At 51.0% G+C, this 16,184-nt stretch overlaps 2 protein-coding genes across 2 annotated transcripts; one reads left to right on the top strand and one right to left on the bottom strand.

The window, feature by feature from the left end:
• Positions 1–2,059: 2,059 nt before the first annotated feature.
• On the top strand, positions 2,060–12,151 carry ENH_00051030 (ABC transporter, putative; the record flags this gene model as incomplete). Its single annotated transcript, XM_013581343.1, has 11 exons — positions 2,060–2,504; positions 2,864–3,043; positions 3,230–3,291; positions 3,743–3,844; positions 5,495–5,823; positions 6,016–7,431; positions 7,723–7,968; positions 8,234–8,483; positions 9,772–10,195; positions 10,923–11,080; positions 11,441–12,151. The coding sequence occupies 11 exons, from the start codon at positions 2,060–2,062 to the stop codon at positions 12,149–12,151; spliced, it is 4,323 nt and encodes a 1,440-aa protein (XP_013436797.1).
• Positions 12,152–13,402: 1,251 nt separating this feature from the next.
• On the bottom strand, positions 13,403–16,183 carry ENH_00051020 (hypothetical protein; the record flags this gene model as incomplete). The annotated part of the gene is made up of 2 exons (XM_013581342.1): positions 13,403–14,653; positions 14,829–16,183. Coding segments are annotated over 2 exons (2,606 nt in total), but the record flags the coding sequence as incomplete, so codon positions are not given.
• Position 16,184: the final 1 nt, after the last annotated feature.

Below are 16,184 nucleotides of genomic sequence, written 5' to 3'. Positions count from 1 at the left end.
AGTGCCCAAGGAGCAGCTGCGCCCTCAGTGGCAGCAGCAGCTGCAGCATGAAATTAGGAAAATTAGCAATTTAAAGGAATTTAATTGCTTTTAATTGGATTGCATGCATGCAATTGCAAATATTAATAATTTGAAGTAATTTAATTGCTTTTACTTTAATTTAAAGTAAATTAAATTTTAAAAAATGATTTTAATTCGATTCGCGCTTCCTGCTGCTGCTGCGGCTGCTGCTGTGGCTGCTGCTGCTGTGGCAGCAGCAGCTGCTGCTGCAGCGCAACTGCGCCGTTTGCTGCTGCTAGGCCCTGCTGCTGCGCTGCTTTTTGCTGCTGCTTTCTGTCTTTTAATTATTTAATTTTTATTTAATTAAAATGTTTTTTTAAAATTAAAAATGGCAGAAAGAAAAGCCAAATTCGCTGCGGCTGCGCCAGCCTTTTGCTGCATGCAAAAGAATTGCAAAATTAATAAACAGTTAAATAATTATTTAAATGTTTTAGCAGCAAAATAGCATTTTTAATTATTAATCATTTGAATAATAATTTAAATATTTAATAATTAAAAATGCCATTTTGCTGCTTTCTAGATGCAGCAGCAAAAGCTCTGAAGGCCAGAAAGCTGCTGCAGCTGCTGCAGCTGCTGCAGCTGCTGCAGCTGCTGCTCATACAGTGCTGCGCCGCGCTGCGTTTTGCTGCTGCATTCTGCTGCTGCCTTTTGCTGCAGCAGCAGCAAAAGGCAGCAGCTAAGAGCAGCTGCAGCAGCTGCTGCAGTGCGGATGAGCTCCCGCACCAGAGGCAGCAGCAGCAGCAGCAACTGCAGCTGCTGCAACTGCTGCTGCAGCGGTCAGCGGCCACTACTGCCCCGCTAACTAACTAGCTAGCTAGCTAGCTAACTAGCTAGCCAGGCAGCTAGCTAGCTAACTAGCTAGCCAGCTAGCTAGCTAGCTAGCTAGCCACATAATTGGCTGTTTGGTCTTAAGTTTTGAGTTATCTTTCGACAAAATGAAAAGGAGTTTCTTCTTTGTTTTTCTCTTTTGAAAAAATAAAAAGTCTTTAAGACCTCCGTAGCAAAATGGAACGCAAGAGTCTAAAGGGGAAAGTGCTGCTGCAAGGGTTTAGGGTTTAGGGTTTAGGGTTTAGGGTTTAGGGGCCAGGAAATAAGAGGATATGGTCGGGGGGTAGCAGAAAAATGTGAGATCTAGGGTTTAGGATTTGGGGTTTAGGGTTTGCTGTATTTGCTGTTTATGAAGTTAAGTAGAACTTGTTATCCTTAAATTCAACAATTAGAGTTTAGGGTTTAGGGTTTAGGGTTTAGGGTTTAGGGTTTAGGGTTATTATCTTGCCCCGCAGGGGACGGCCGACAGCGGGTTGAGCCCAGGGGTGCGTCGGCGCAGCTCGAATGGCCATTTTGCGAAAAAAATGAATTTTTGAAGAGAAATTAAATAAAAATTAAATTATATTTGCTAAATAAATGAACATTTTGCAATTTAATTGACCAGTGGTCTGCAGAGGCAGCAGCAGAGGCCCTGAGTGGTCACGCGCAGTCGGCTGCGCCCGCGGCCGAGGGGCCAGACAGGTCTAAATTGGCGGAATTTTCGGGTCAAAAGTGAAATAAAACGAAAATAAAATAAAAATAAATGAAATAAAGTTAAAATTAATTCTTTTTATTCTTCTTTTGAGGCGGTAGACCCGTCAGCGGGCTGTACGGACAGCAGCGGCGATCGGCGGTTAAGAATGTCTTGTGCTCGACTCGCCGTTTCTCCGCGAAGTCAAGGCCTCGATTGCATTTAATTGAATATTATTTGCATTTATTTGCTTTTAAATTAACTCTGTTGTCGTTTTTAATTAATTTGATTCATTCATTTGATCTGAATCGTCGCCGCCGGACTTGCTGCGAGACTTCTGCTCGCCGAGCTGTCCATACACCCCAGACAGCCACCCGCCACGCCCAACCGCCGCCCCTTCGCTTCTTCACTTTTATAAATTAAAAAAAGGATTTTCTTTGTCTGTTAGTTTTAAATTTGAAGAATGGTCTTTGTTGTCTGTTAGCAGCAACCCGCGGCGCCATGGCGTCCTCCTCTCCGGGCTTGGCCCGGTCCCCCCTCAAAACCAGCAGCAGCAGCAGCAGCAGCAGCAGCAGCAGCAGCAGCAGCAGCAGCAGCAGCTCGTACGACTCTGCGGGCTGGTGGAGCCGTTTGTTTTTCTCTTGGCTGTCCCCCGTGAACCTGCGGTGTCTGGGGGGCTCTGTGCTGCCGCAGGAGCTGCCGGGCTTGCCAGCAGCAGATCTGCAGCAGCTGCAGCAGGGGCCCCTGGGGGCCCTCCTGCTGCAGGAGGAGAAGACCCGGGGGGCCCCCTCGGTCTTGCGGGCCACCCTGAGGCTCTTCTGGGGGCCCCTCGCCACGGCCTTTGCCTGGGCTGTTCTTAAGGAACTTCTCAGCTTTGCAAACACTTTGCTGCTTCGACAAATTTTAAAAACTGAACAAATGGACTTCCCCGGCTTTTGGGCTCGCGGTGAGCCCAGCTGTACATACACCCGAGCTGTACAGACACCCGAGCTGTGCAGACACCGCAGCGAATTCCGGGGGTCGTGGGCTGCTGCGCTCTTTCTTTTTGCTGCACTGGTTTGCTGCTGCTGCTTTCATTCCATTTGTTTGCTGCTGCTGCTTTTATTCCATTTGTTTGCTGCTGCTGCCCTTTATTCCCCCCACTTGTTGGCTGCTGCTGCTGCTTTTAATTCCCCGCATTTGTTTGCTGCTGCTGCCTTTATTCCTTCCGTTTGTTTGCTGCTGCTGCTGTTGATCCCCCGCAAGTGCCTGCTGCTGCTGCTGCTGCTAATTCGCTGCGTTTGTTTGCTGCTGCTGCTGCTGCAGGCCTTGCTGCTGCTGCAGCGCTGTCTGTGCTGCAGCTGCTGCTGGTCTTTCTGGACAGCCACTTGGACTTTTATATTTGTCGCATTTCCGTTCGAGTGGAAGCAGCTTTATTAAATTCTCTTCACGAAAGAATTCTGAACTTCGAAAAAAGTCCCGAGTTGGCGCTGGTGGCGCCGGGGTGTACGTACACCCCAGCGCCGGGGTGTACGTACACCCGGGGGCGCTGGGGTGTACGTACACCTCGTGGGCGCGGCGCGAAAGAAGCGTCGAAAGAAGCAAATTCGGAATTAATAAGTGCCAAAAAAGGAACTATTTTTAATTTAATATTTGTTGATGTTCCTTCAATTGCAGAAATGGTCTTAACAGCAGCAGATCTCGTGCTGCTGCCGCTGCGCATTGGGCTGGCTTCGCTGCTGCTGGCTATGCAGGTGGGCGGGGGAGCAGCAGCAAAACTTTTTCTTTTATTTAAATTGCTTTTTAGTTCTTTTCTTTTTTCATTTAATTCTTTTTCTCTTTTCTTGCTGCTTCCTTTGAAGCAAATAAAGCTGGGCTCATTTCCTTTGCTCTTGTGAAAAATAAAAACTTAAAACCGTTTAGCAGCAAAGTCAAGGCGCCCTGCAGCAGCAGCAGCAGCAGCAGCAGCAGCAGCAAGGCCCTGTCTGTTGCAGCAAAAGTGTCAAGTTCTGTCTGCACATTTCTTACTCTAAAGTTGCATGAATGTCAGTTTGGTTCAATTGTTTCTTTTTTAATTTCTTTTGGCACTTCATTCCTCTTTAAATGCCTTTAATTTCGCTGCATTTATTAAATTAAATTAAACTAAATGATTAAAATGGAATTAAATAATTAAAACTTTGTTTTAATTTTGTTTTTTTTTTTCAGGTTGGCTCCAGCTGCTTGCCAGCAGTTTTGACTTTACTTGTAATTGTTTTTTTTGCGATTTGTTTGGAGGCCTACAACAGCAGTTTGAAAGTGCCTTTTATGGTGAGACTGGTGGTTTTAAGGTGGTTTAAAAACCCTTTTTTAGGGTTTTGAAACAGGAAAGCAGGGGGGTTAAGGGGGTAAAGAAAGGGGAAGAAAGGGGCTTTCAGGGTTTTGAAAAACGGGAGAAAATGGGGTCTTTTTAGGGTTTAAAAACAGAAAAAAGTGTTTTAGGAAATTTAAAAACAGGAAAAAGGGTTTTTCAAGGGTTTGGAAAGCAGAAGAAAGGGCTTTTTAAGGGTTTAAAAAGAAGAAAAAGAGTCTTTGAACGTTTTAAAACAACAGAGAAAAAAGGGAGTCTTGTAATCTTTAGAAGGGAAATCAAAAGGGTGTTTTAGAGTTTTAAAAATCAGAAAGAAGCGAGTTTTAAGTGTGAGGGAAAAGGGCACTTTGAGTGTTTGAAATTCTGGGGAAAAGGATGTTTAAGGGCTTAGAAATAAGGGTTTAGAAAGCAGAAAAGGGCATTTTAATTAATTGGAGAAGCATCTCCAAGTGCGTCTTTATGTTTTAATTTTTCTCCTTCAATTTAAGTCCCCTTTAGTCCGGGCGCGAGCAGGTGTACGTACACCTGGAGCATGCGGAAAAGTGGGTTTTTGGGGTGTACGTACACCTGGAGTCCGCGCTGGTTGAGTTTGGATTTTTATTTTTATTTATTTTTTGATTTCAGAAAAGAAGAGACAAAAGAATCGAAAGGACTCATGAGTGTCTTTCGGAAATGCGGACTTTGCGGCTTCTTGGATGGGAAGAAGTTGCAAAAGAAATTTTAAAAAAAGAAAGAAATGAAGAACTCAGTTGGAGTTCTTTTCGCATGTACCTCTCGGGCTTGAGTTACTGGCTCACTGCAGCAGCTGGTGACTAAATGCCAAATAAAATAATTATTTTGCATGCAAAATAAAATAATTATTTTGCTTCCAAATTAATTCTTTCTTTCCACCTTTTAAGCAGCAAACAAACTTCTACACAAAGGGCAAAACCAGGTGTCGGTACACTCCATTTCTGCTTTTATTTGAACTCTTTTCAGCTTTTCAGTTTTATAAAATCCATTTGCAAATTTCGGATTGCATTTAAATTCTGGCTGTTTCTTTCCACTTTTTATTTCCTGAAAATGTCTTTTTGGAGTTATTTCAATCCATTTTGAGCTATTTTTTAATTTGCATTTAAATGAACTTCAGTGGCTGCAGCGAAGTCCGCGGTTTGCTGCTGCCAGGTGTACGTACACCGCAGTGACACTCGGAAGCCGAACAGCTGCTGCTGCTGCTGCTGCAGCTGCTGCAGCAGCCCTGCAGCTGCTGCTGCAGCAGTTGCTGCGGGTCTCGCTGCTTCACAGCCCAAGAACGCTCATCTTCGCCCCCCGCTGCTGCTGCTGCTGCTGTTGCTGCTGCTGCTGCTGCTGCTGCGTCTCAGGAGCTGCCACCTCGATTGCAACATTTGCTGCTTTTACTCTTCCCTTCATTCAAGGGCGGGTGGGGGTGAGTTTGGTGCTGGGGTGTCTAGGCACCTCGGGTGTACGTACACCTCGGGGCTACAGGGGCGCGGAAAAAACCACAAAAGAAATTTAAAAAGACCACTTTATATAATTTTGCATTTTAAATGCAACTATTGGGATTATTTTTGCCATTAATTGCTTTGCTGCTGCGCAATTTGCTGCTGCAGGCCCTAAACATGAAAGCTGAACTTGTTATTCCCGTTATTCATGTTATGGACAACTTTGTGGGGCCCCTTGCAGACTTGCCCTACACTTTGTCCACTTTAATTGAAGGCCAAATTTCCCTAAGTCGAATCAAACACTTCATTTTCACTTCGCACCCAGCAGCAGCAGCAGCAGCAGCAGCAGCAGCAGCAGCAGCAGCAGCAGACGCTGCTGCTGCGGTGGAGGCCGAGCAGCAGCCCCTGCTCAGTACTCGCCAGAGAGAAGATGGAGAAGAAGAAGAAGACGCAATGCAGGAACAAGAGCTGCTCGATATGGCCCAGCAGCTGCTGCAGTAGGGAATAGACTTCTTTGCTGCTGCTGCTGCTGCTGCTGCTGCTGCTGCTGCTGCTGTTGTTTTTTTGAGATCCCGTGTATTGCCTTTGCTGCTGCAATTGTCCCGCTGGAAATATCAGTTGTTACTGGAGTGTGTGTTGTTGTGTGCTGCTGCTGCTGCTGCTGCTGCTGCTGCTGCTGCTGCTGTCAGGGCTATACAAGATCCAACGCTGAGGGTCCTCATGATATCTGCTTCTTTCTCTTGGCACCCTGGCCCTGTCTGCACGCCCGAAGCCTCCCCCGTGAGCCCCCCAGCGGTCTCCAGCAGCAGCAGCAGCAGCAGCAGCAGCAGCAGCAGCAGCAGCAGCAGGTTGTGTCTGAGCAGCATCAACTTGGAGCTGAAGTGCGGCGAAGTGGTCCTCGTCACGGGCCCCCCCGGGAGCGGGAAGAGCAGCCTAATCCAGGCAGTGCTGCGTCGTTTGGAGCTGCAGCAAACTGGAGGGGCGCTGTACATAGCAGCAGCCCCAGCAGCAGCAGCAGCAGCAGCAGCAGCAGCAGCAGCAGCAGCAGCAGCAGCGCCTGTGGGCTTCGTGCCGCAGGAGCCCTGGCTGTGCGGGGGCACCGTGCGGGAAAACATAACCTTCGGAGAGCCCTTTGAAAGCAGCACTTATGCTGCAGTGGTGTCTGCCTGCGAGTTGGGGGCGGACTTCAGCAGCTGGGCGCACGGAGACCTGCGGAAAGTGGACGAGGGGGGCCTCGATTTGAGCGGCGGGCAGCGCGTTCGAATCGGCATTGCTCGAGCTGTTTACTGCTGCAAACTGCACGAGCTGAGGACTCGAAAAAGTCCAGAAAAATCAAAAATGGCGAAAAAAGAAGTGCGGCGACGCGCGGCGGCGCGGCTGGAGTCTGAGGTGTACAGACACCTCGCGGCGGCGGCGGCGCGGCGCCGGCGCGCGCCGCGACTGCGCACTTTTTTGGAAATGGAAATTAAAAAGGAAAAGGAAATGCAAAATGAAAAAGAATTGCAAAAAGAATTCCAAAAAAGCAGCTCCGAACTCGGCTGTTTGCTCTGCTTCGACGAGTGCTTCAACAGCCTCGACTTGGCCGTCGCCGCAAATCTCTTTCAAAACCTCTTCGGCCCAAAAGGCCTTTTGAAAAACTCCGCAGTTCTAGTTTGCCTCAACGACAACTCCCTCATAGGCCTCATGCGCCAGCAGCAGCACCAGCAGCAGCAGCAGCAGCAGCAGCAGCAGCAGCAGCAGCAGCAGCAGATGCGCTTCACCATTTGCAGACTCGTCAAGGGCGCCATTGCCTGGCGCGGCGGCGTCGCGGAATTCACTGCAGCTCTCGGCGCCCCAGCACCTGCAGCAGCAGCAGCAGCGGGAGCAGCAGCAGCAGCAGCAGCTGCAGCAGCAGCAGCAGAGGAGCCGCTGGGCACCATTGAGAACATTTGGGCGGAACAGGACAGCAGCAGCAGCGAGGCGGCGGGTGTACGTACACCTGAGCAGCAAGCTGCAGCAGAGCCCGAAGCTGCTGCAGATCTTTTTGCAGAAATAAAAACTGAAAGAACAATTCCTCCAACTGAAGAAACTGAAAGTGGAGTAGTTGGGCTGAAGTCTTATTTGTGGTGAGGCAGCAAATGGCATTTGAAGCAGCAGCGGCCCGCAGCAGCAGGAAATAGCTGCAGCAGCAGCAGCAGCAGCAGCAGCAAAAAATGCAGCAGCTGCAGCGCTGCCGCTGCAGCGCCCCTGCTGCAGCAGCTGCGCGCAGTGCTGCAGCAGCAGCAAAAGTGGACTTAGAGAGAAGCTTAGGGGCTCGTTTTTGGCCTCAAACTTGGGGCTTTTTGCTGCTGCTTTCTGCTGCTTTTCCCCACTTTGGGGCTTTTGCATGCATGCGTTTTTGCGGGAACTTCGCGCAGGTACTTGAGACAAACTGGAAGATTTTTGTCCATTTCTTTTTTCTTAATTGTCATTTTTGGAAGCATTTCAGATGTGCTGAGTGACCTCTGGCTCGCGCGCTGGACAACAATGGAGTCCCCAGCAGACTCCGACGCAGCAGCAGCAGCAGCAGCAGCAGCAGCACCAACCAGCAGCAGCAGCAGCAGCAGCAGCAGCAGCCTGCTCGCCGCTCTTGTGCACGAGCGCTTCCTGCTTGTCTTCATCGGGTGAGTACTGCTGCTGCTGCTGCTGCTGCTGCTGCGTAGTTCCGCCGTTGCTGCTGCTATTGGTGCTGTGGCCTGCTGCCCGCGCAGCAGCAACAGCTGCTGCTGCAGCAGCTGCTGCAGCAGCAGCTGCTGCTGCTCTTTTTGGCTCCCTCTCTCTCCCGCAGGAGCAGCAACTGCTCTGCCGCTGCCTCCCGCAGCAGCAGGAGGAGCAGCAGCTGGCCTTCTCTCTCGCAGCAGCAGTGCGGGTCTGTGTTTGCTGCTGCAGGCTGTCTTGTTTGAACATGACTTTTGAACTTTTTGAAAAAGTTGTGGGAGTGAAGGGCTCGATGAGAGCAGCGCGGAAAGTGCACGAGCAGCTGTGGTGGGGTGTATGTACAGCGCCGCTGTGGTTCTACGCGCGCAACCCCGTGGGGCGCATTCTGAATCGGTTTGCGAGCGACATTTCAATAATTGATTTTGGAATTTTGCGGAGAATTGGTTTTTCGTGCACTGCCGCAGTGTCTTGCGCGCTTTCGGTGAGGTGTCTGTACACCTGAATTCCGAAAAAGCAGAAAAAAAGGAACCATTTTCGAATTTTAAAAATTTTTTTTCGTTTTCGACTTTTCGCGACTTTTCGCTTTTCCTGCGCACGCTGCGGTGTACGTACAGGTCGTCGTCCTCAGCCTCGCCTGCCGCTGGGTACTTCCCCTCTGGCCTTTGATGATCATTTCTTTTTATTTGATGGTTTTTCGCTATTTCCGGAGCTCTTCGCGGGAAATTCAAAGAGCTTCTCTCCTCTCTTTTTCCCCAATCCTCTCAGCCTTCAGCGAGGCTCTTTCTGGCAAAGAAATCATTTCAAATCTCCAAAAACAAAACTTCTTCCAAACTCATTTCTTAACCCATTTGGAACTCTCCCAAAGAACCAAACTCACGCAGTGGGGGTCAGCCCCCGCACTCCCAAACTCCTGCTGCTGCTGCTGCTGCTGCTGCTGCTGCTGCTGCTGCTGCTGTTGGTGGGAGTCCCGTCGCAGCAGAACTGCTGCTGCTGCTGCTGCTGCTGTTGTTGGTGGGAGTCTTGTCGCAGCAGAAGCTGCTGCTGCTCCTGCTGCTGGGGGTCCCGTCATGGCAGAAGCTGCTGCTGCTGCTGCTGCTGCTGCACCTGCTGCACCTGCACTCGCAGCTGTTTAGTTGGAAGGCCGTCTTTTGGGCAGCAGCAGCGTGCGCCTTGCATGCAAATGTCTCGCTTGTGCTGCTGCTGCTTCTGCTGCTGCTGCTGCTGCTGCTTCTCAGCGTCAATTCCTGGTCGAACATTCGGCTGCAGCTGCTGCTGTTCCCCCTCGTCGTTTTAAATGCAACTCTCCCGCGGCTGCTGGAGGCTTCGCCGAGTGTGGGGTCTTCAGGTGTACGTACACCTGAAAACCCCACAAACATCGGACTCGTCGGACTCGCCATTTCTTATTCTCTTTCCATTGCAGGAGCTCTCCGGCGATTTCTCACTAATGTCACTGCAACTGAAAAAGACATGTGCTCCGTCGAGAGGGTCCAGGTTGCTGCTGCTGCTGCTGCTGCTGCTGCTGCTGCTGCTGCTGCTGCTGCTGCTGCTGCTGCTGCTGCTGCTCTGCTGCTGCTGCTGCTGCTGCTGCTGCTGCTGCTGCTGCTGCTGCTGCTGCTGCTGCTGCTGCTGCTGCTGTCTCGTTTTTTTTGCGTTTTGTCGCACTCTGGAGCTCCCAGTTAGCCACAATAGCTGCAGCATGAAAACAAGTTTTTAAAGTTCTTACTTTCTGCTTCTGCAGCTTTTCTTGTCTCTGCATTTTTCCTTCCCAGAGCTACTTGGAAGACACAGCGCCCGAGCCAGCAGCAGCAGCAGCAGCAGCAGCAGCAGCAGTTTCTGCTGCTGTTCTCCCGCAGACCCGCACCGGAGTGCAGTTCATTAATGTGGAAATCCGCTACCGTACATACACCCCAGAAGACGAGGGAGTTCTCAGCGAAGTAGCCCCAGAAGGGCCCACAGGGGGCCCCCCGGGGGCCCCCCCGGGGGCCCCCCCGGGGGGCCCCCCAGGGGCCCCCCCAGGGGGTCCGAGGGACCTGGAAGCCGACGGCGCAGCAGCAGCAGCAGCAGCAGCTGCTGCTGCTGCTGCTGCTGCTGCGCCTCGGCGGCCAGCGTATCTGCTGAAGCCAAGCATAATGGACTTCTCCGCAGAAGTGAAGACTGGAGAAAGAATTGGAATTGTGGGGCGGACGGGGGCTGGTGGGTGTGTTGGGGTGTATGTACAGACAGCTGGCTGTTGCAAAGAGTTTGGAGCATTTAACTTCAATTGCATGCATTTATATTATGTCAATTGCATGCATTTAACTTCAATTGCATGCATTTAACTTCAATTGCATGCATTTAACTTCAATTGCATGCATTTATATTATATCAATTGCATGCACTTAACTTCAATTGCATGCATTTATATTATGTCAATTGCATGCATTTAACTTCAGTTGCATGCATTTAACTTCAATTGCATGCATTTATATTATGTCAATTGCATGCATTTAACTTCAATTGCATGCATTTAACTTCAATTGCATGCATTTAACTTCAATTGCATGCATTTAACTTCAAACGCATGCATGCAGCAGCAAAACGCGTGCATGCAGCTTCAAAACGCATGCACTTAACTTCAAACGCATGCATGCAGCAGCAAAACGCATGCATGCAGCAGCAAACGCATGCATGCAGCAGCAAGCGCATGCATGCAGCAGCAAAGCGCATGCATGCAGCAGCAAAGCGCATGCATGCAGCAGCAACACGCATGCATGCAGCAGCAAAGCGCATGCATGCAGCAGCAACACGCATGCATGCAGCAGCAAAGCGCATGCATGCAGCAGCAAGCGCATGCATGCAGCAGCAAAGCGCATGCATGCAGCAGCAAAGCGCATGCATGCAGCAGCAAAGCGCATGCGTGTGGCTTTGGGTTTTGCTGCAGGGAAGTCGACGCTGCTGCAGGCGCTCTTCGGGCTGCTGCCGTGCCACAAGGGGCAGCTGCTGCTGGACGGCGTTTTGTTGTCTTCTTTGTCTCGAGATTTAATTAAATCCATTATTGGCTTTTTGCCACAAAGGGCTCTTGTCTTCGAAGGATGGACTGTCAAAGACGTCCTCGACCCCCGCGTGCGCCTCCCCTTGCTGCACTGCAGCAGAATGCAATTAGCACAAAATGTGAAAAGCAGTTGCTTCGGAAGCAATTGCTTTTCACATTTTGTGCTAATTGCATTTCAATAATTTCAATTTTCTGTTTTTTTCTGCAAGCCGTTTCGTCTTTTTTCTTTTTTGTTTCTCCTCCGTTTAGGCTTGTTAAGCCTCTTTTCTTTCAAGTTCTTCTTAAATTCTTTTTAAATTCTTTTTGAATTCTTTTTAAATTCTTTTTGAATTCTTTTTAAATTCTTTTTTTAAATTATTTTTGCCTTTTGTTGCATCTGTTTTTGATTCCTTTCTTTTCTTCTGCAGCACGTACACTCGGAAGCCACTCTCTGGAAAGCTCTGCGGGCTGTTGGCCTCGAAGAATTAATTTCTTCTCTTCCGGGAGGTTTGCAGCTGGACACAGTGGTTGCTGCAGACACAGCAGCAGCAGCAGGCTTCAGCAGCAGCAGCAGCAGCAGCAGCAGCAGCAGCAGCAGGTGCACGCTCTCGGCCCGCCAGCTGCGCTACTTGGCTCTGGCTCGCCTCATTGCAGACGAAGACAAACTCCGCGTGGTGCTCATTGACGAGCCGCCTGCAGAAGAGCTGTGGGGCGAAGTCATCGGCAACAACCTGCAGCAGCAGCAGCAGCAGCAGCAGCAGCAGCAGCAGCAGCAGCAGCAGCAGCAGCAGCAGCAGGAGGGGGAGGAGTCTGCCCTTGGGGAAAATGGCGGAGCGCCGCAGCGCGGCGTGCCGGGCCCCCTCGGTGCTGCCTCCCCCCCCCCAGCAGCAGCAGCAGCAGCAGCAGCAGCAGCAGCAGCAGCAGCAGCAGGGGGGCGCTCAACTGGGGAAATTCTTTCGCAGCACTTGCTGCAGTGCTGCGTCTTCGTAGTGGCCCACCACCTCTCTTCCTTGCGGGGCTGCCAGCGGGTGTGGGTGTTGGCTGGGGGCCGGAAGGTGGGGGAGTGCAGTCCCGGGGAAATAGACTCGGAGTTGAAGTTTCGACTTTTCGTAAAAAAGTGCCTCCAAGGCCAAAAATGACTCTTTTTGAAGCCCCCAGCTTCTTCTTTTCCATTCTGTCCTTCTGCGCGCTTTAAAATGAGCCAAAAAGACCTTTTCTGCGCGAAGATTTCGCACTTTTCGAGTTTTCGACTTTCGAGTTTCGCTGCACCAGGTGCAGTGAATTGCAGCCTTTAGTTCGCTTTATTTGTTCTATTCCCTTTTATTTGTTTATTTTATTTATTTTATTTTATTTATTTTATTTTATTTTATTTATTTATTTAATTTTATTTATTTATTCAATTTTATTTATTTATTTATTTTCTGCTCAGTTGCGCAGATTTCCAACTTTCTGAATATATTTAGAAAAACATTTTCAACTTTTTGTTTCAAGTGCGAAATCACACTGGAATAATAGATATACATATATATAAATATGTATACATAGATATTTATCTAAATAAATAAATATATATATATATATTAAATATATATATAAATATATATATATATATATATTTAATACATATATATATATATATATATATTAAATATATATATATATTTAATATATTTATGTTTACAGATAAATACCTTTTAATGGATTTATAATTGTGGACAAGTAGTGGCAATTTGTTCTCGGAGTTACTTTGAGAATAGTTTTGAATATTCTGTTGAGCTTTGCCCTCTAGCTGAGGGAAAACTGAATTGTGGCGAAGGCAGCAGCAGCAGCAGCAGCAGCAGCAGCAGCAGCAGCAGCAGCAGCAACAGCAGCAGCAGCAGCAAGAAGAAGAAAAATTGAAAATTTGAAGCCCTCAAAAGCAGCTCTAAATCCTCGAAATTCCGAAGAGTTGTGTGCGAGTCTTTTGCTGCTTGAGGGGTTTCAAAAGTTGTTCAACTTTGCAAAAACTTGAAAACGAAATCAACTTGAAGTTCAAATTCGTTTCGAGCTGCTGCAGCAGCAGCCCCGTTTTTCGGAAGCTGCCGACGCATGCAGCGCGAAAACACTTCTTTAATTGCTTTTAAATGTTAAAACAAACATTTTAAATTGCGAAAAGACATTTTAAAAGAACTTTCTCGCAAAATAATATCCTTTCCCCTGCGAGCCTGCGCAGCGGCGCTGCGGTGTACGTACACCGCAGGCGCTGCGGTGTACGTACACCGCAGGCGCTGCGGTGTACGTACACCGCAGGCGCTGCGGCTCGGGGGCCAGGCTGGACTTGAGCTGTTCTCTGCCATTTTGAGGCTCCAGAAGCAGCAAATTGGAACTAATTTGAAAAATAGAAAACAAAACTACTGCTGCGAGTCCGGAAAAAGATAAACGTTTTTGTCTCGAGCCAAGAGGGCCTCGAGCTCCGTTTCGCTCAGCAGCAGCGCCAGCGGCGAGGTGTACGTACACCCCGCGGAGCTGCCTGTACACCGCAGCGCCGCGCAGGCCGCGATTTCGTCGAAGAAGCCGTCGACGACAGCAGCGTCCTCGGGGTGTACGTACACCCGAACTGCTGCTGCTGCTGCAGCACAGTCCAGCTGCAGCTGCTGCAGCTCCCCGGGGCCGCTGTAGACGCAGCAGCGCACGAATTCCAGAGCAGCACGAGCAGCAATTCGAAAGACTCCCATCAGAGCTTTGCTGCGGCTCTGTGCTGCAGCAGCAAACACTCGCTGCTTCCTCGCAAAGAGTCTTTCCATTTCCCTTTCTATGGGGGACCTTCTCCGGCCCAGGGGCCGCTGCAGCCGCCGCTGCGGCTGCAGCAGCAGCGCAGCAGCAGCAGCAGCAGCAGCGCCCCCCGCCCCCTGCGCCCCTGCTGCTGCTGCGCCTGCTGCTGCTGCTGCGGCTCCTGCTGCTGCTGCTGCTGCTGGCCGCTGCGCACCGTCCTCCAGCAGCAGCGCCAGTTCGCTGCTGCAGTGCTGCAGCACTTTCATCAGAGGCAGGAAGCAGCCGGAGGCCCTTTCGGGGGGCCCCCACTTTGCTTCTTTTTCATTTGCTGCTGCTTCTAATTGCATGCTTTTGCTGCAGTCTTCAGCGCCACTATTGCCACTGTTGCTGCCACTATCATTGCCATTGCTGCTGCTGTTGCTGCTGCCGTTGCTGCTGCTGTTGCTGCTGCCACTGCAGCGCAGCAAGTGCTGCGCAGCAAGCAGCGAAACTGTTGCTTCTGCTGCTGCTTGCCCCCGGATAAACACATAAGCTGTCATGAGGCTTTGCGTTGCTGCTCGCAGCCGCAGGGCCACAGGCAGCACCCGCGGCCTTTCCTGCGCAGCAGCAGCAGCAGCAGCAGCAGGCGCAGCAGCAGCAGCAGCAGCAGCAGCAGCAGCAGCAGCAGCAGGGGCTGGTCTGCTGCTGCTCAGCCAGCCAGCCTTCAAAGAAGGGAACAGTTCAGAACCAATTGCTTCCAACTTCGAAAGTCCAGTTCGCTGCAGACTGCGGCCGATGTGTAGATACACCAGAAGCAGCGCTGGGACCAGCGGGGGCTGCGGTGTACGTACACCTGAAGTTTCAGGCGCATGCAAGTCCGCAGCAAGGGCTGCCCGCAGCGTCGCCTCCACCTGAAAACAAACACCAAATAACAAATAATAATTTAATTTAATGTAAATATATATTTTATAAATAAATTATAAATAAATAAACTGAAAGGAAGCTGCAGCGGGGCGCGAGAGCAGCAGCAAGCCGGGTGCACGCGCAGCAGCAGCGGGGTGTACGTACACCCCAGCAGCAGCGCACCTGCGCAGGAAGCCAGTGCTGCTGCGGATTTTTTTCATTTAAAAGAATTTGCTGCTTTTCAGTTTCTGAAAAGTCTCGGAGAACATCTTCTAGAACTTCAGAATAGCCACTAAAAGCAGCAGGAACATCTTTTGTCATAGCGGCCACGAGGCGGACAAAAAGTTCAAAGAGGCCCCACACCCAGGGCGTGATGTGCTGCTGCACCAGCGCAGCAGCCTCTGCTGCTGCTGCTGCTGCGCCTGCTGCTGCTGCTGCGCCTGCTGCTGCAGCTGACCGCCAGCTGCTGCTGGCCCCCTGCAGCAGCTGCTGCGCGTCCGTCAAAGCCACGCAGCCCTCAACCACAACAGCTTGTGCTGCTGCGTGCTGCTGCCGCAGCAGCAGCTCGAGTTCTGCAGGGGAGAAGTCCGCAGCAGCTGCGGGGGAGGCCTCTCCCTGCTGCTGCTGCTGCTGCTGCTGCTGGCGCTGCTGCTGCTGCTGCAGCGTTGCTGCAGTGGAGTCGTGCAGCTCCTGCGCCACCTTGGCGTAGGCGCGCTTGAAGGCCAGGGCGGCGGCCTCGAGCAGAATGTTTTGCTGCGCTGCTGCTGCTGCTGCTGCTGCTTGCTGCTGCAGCTGCAGCGGCAGCAGCGGCTGCCAGGAGGCCTCGAAGGCCGCCACAACAGCAGCAGTGCCCCTGACGACAGCAGCAGCAGCAGGAACTGTGGAAGCAATCATGGCAGAAAGCGGAGAAAAAGCTGCTTCTAATAATGCAGAAATAAAAGAAATAATAGTTGGAGTTGCTTCTGGAGGCAGTGTGGGGTTTGCTGCTTCAGCTGTATCGACAGCAGCGCGCACCCGCTGCAGCGCAGCAGCCTCCGTCTTGTCTTTTGCTTCTTCACTTTCTTCTTTTTCTTTTTCTTTTAAAACGGAAATAAATTTAAAAATAAATAACAAGTCCTTCACTGCTGCTGCCACCAGCCCCACGTAGTGTACAGACACCCGGCTGCACGCTGCTTCCAGCGCCAGGTCGGCACTTGCTGCGCTCACTTCCTTCACAACATCCACTTCTGCTGCTGCTGCTGCTGCTGCTGCACCGTCTGCTGCTGCAGCAGCAGCAGCAGCAGCAGCAGCAGCAGCAGCAGCAGCACCTTGCGCCTCCCTCGAGAAGCACTGCTGCAGCGCAGCAAAAGCTGCGTGCCGCCGGCCCCGCTGAAACAGCCGCAGCAGCTGCTGCGGCTCTTCGCCGCTGCGCAGCAGCAGCCGCAGCACTTCCGAAGCAGCTGCAGGGTCTAGAGGGGGGCCCCCCGGGGGGCCCCCCGGGGGGCCCCCCGGGGCCCCCCCTGCATGCTGGGCCCTGGGGGCCCCCCGGGCCGCCGTCCC

This window comes from Eimeria necatrix, genomic scaffold (genome assembly GCF_000499385.1).
Source record: "Eimeria necatrix Houghton genomic scaffold, Enh_scaff400, whole genome shotgun sequence".
Lineage (NCBI taxonomy): Eukaryota > Apicomplexa > Conoidasida > Eucoccidiorida > Eimeriidae > Eimeria > Eimeria necatrix.
Note: the sequence above shows the minus strand (reverse complement) of the source record. Positions and strands in the feature narration are given on the sequence as shown.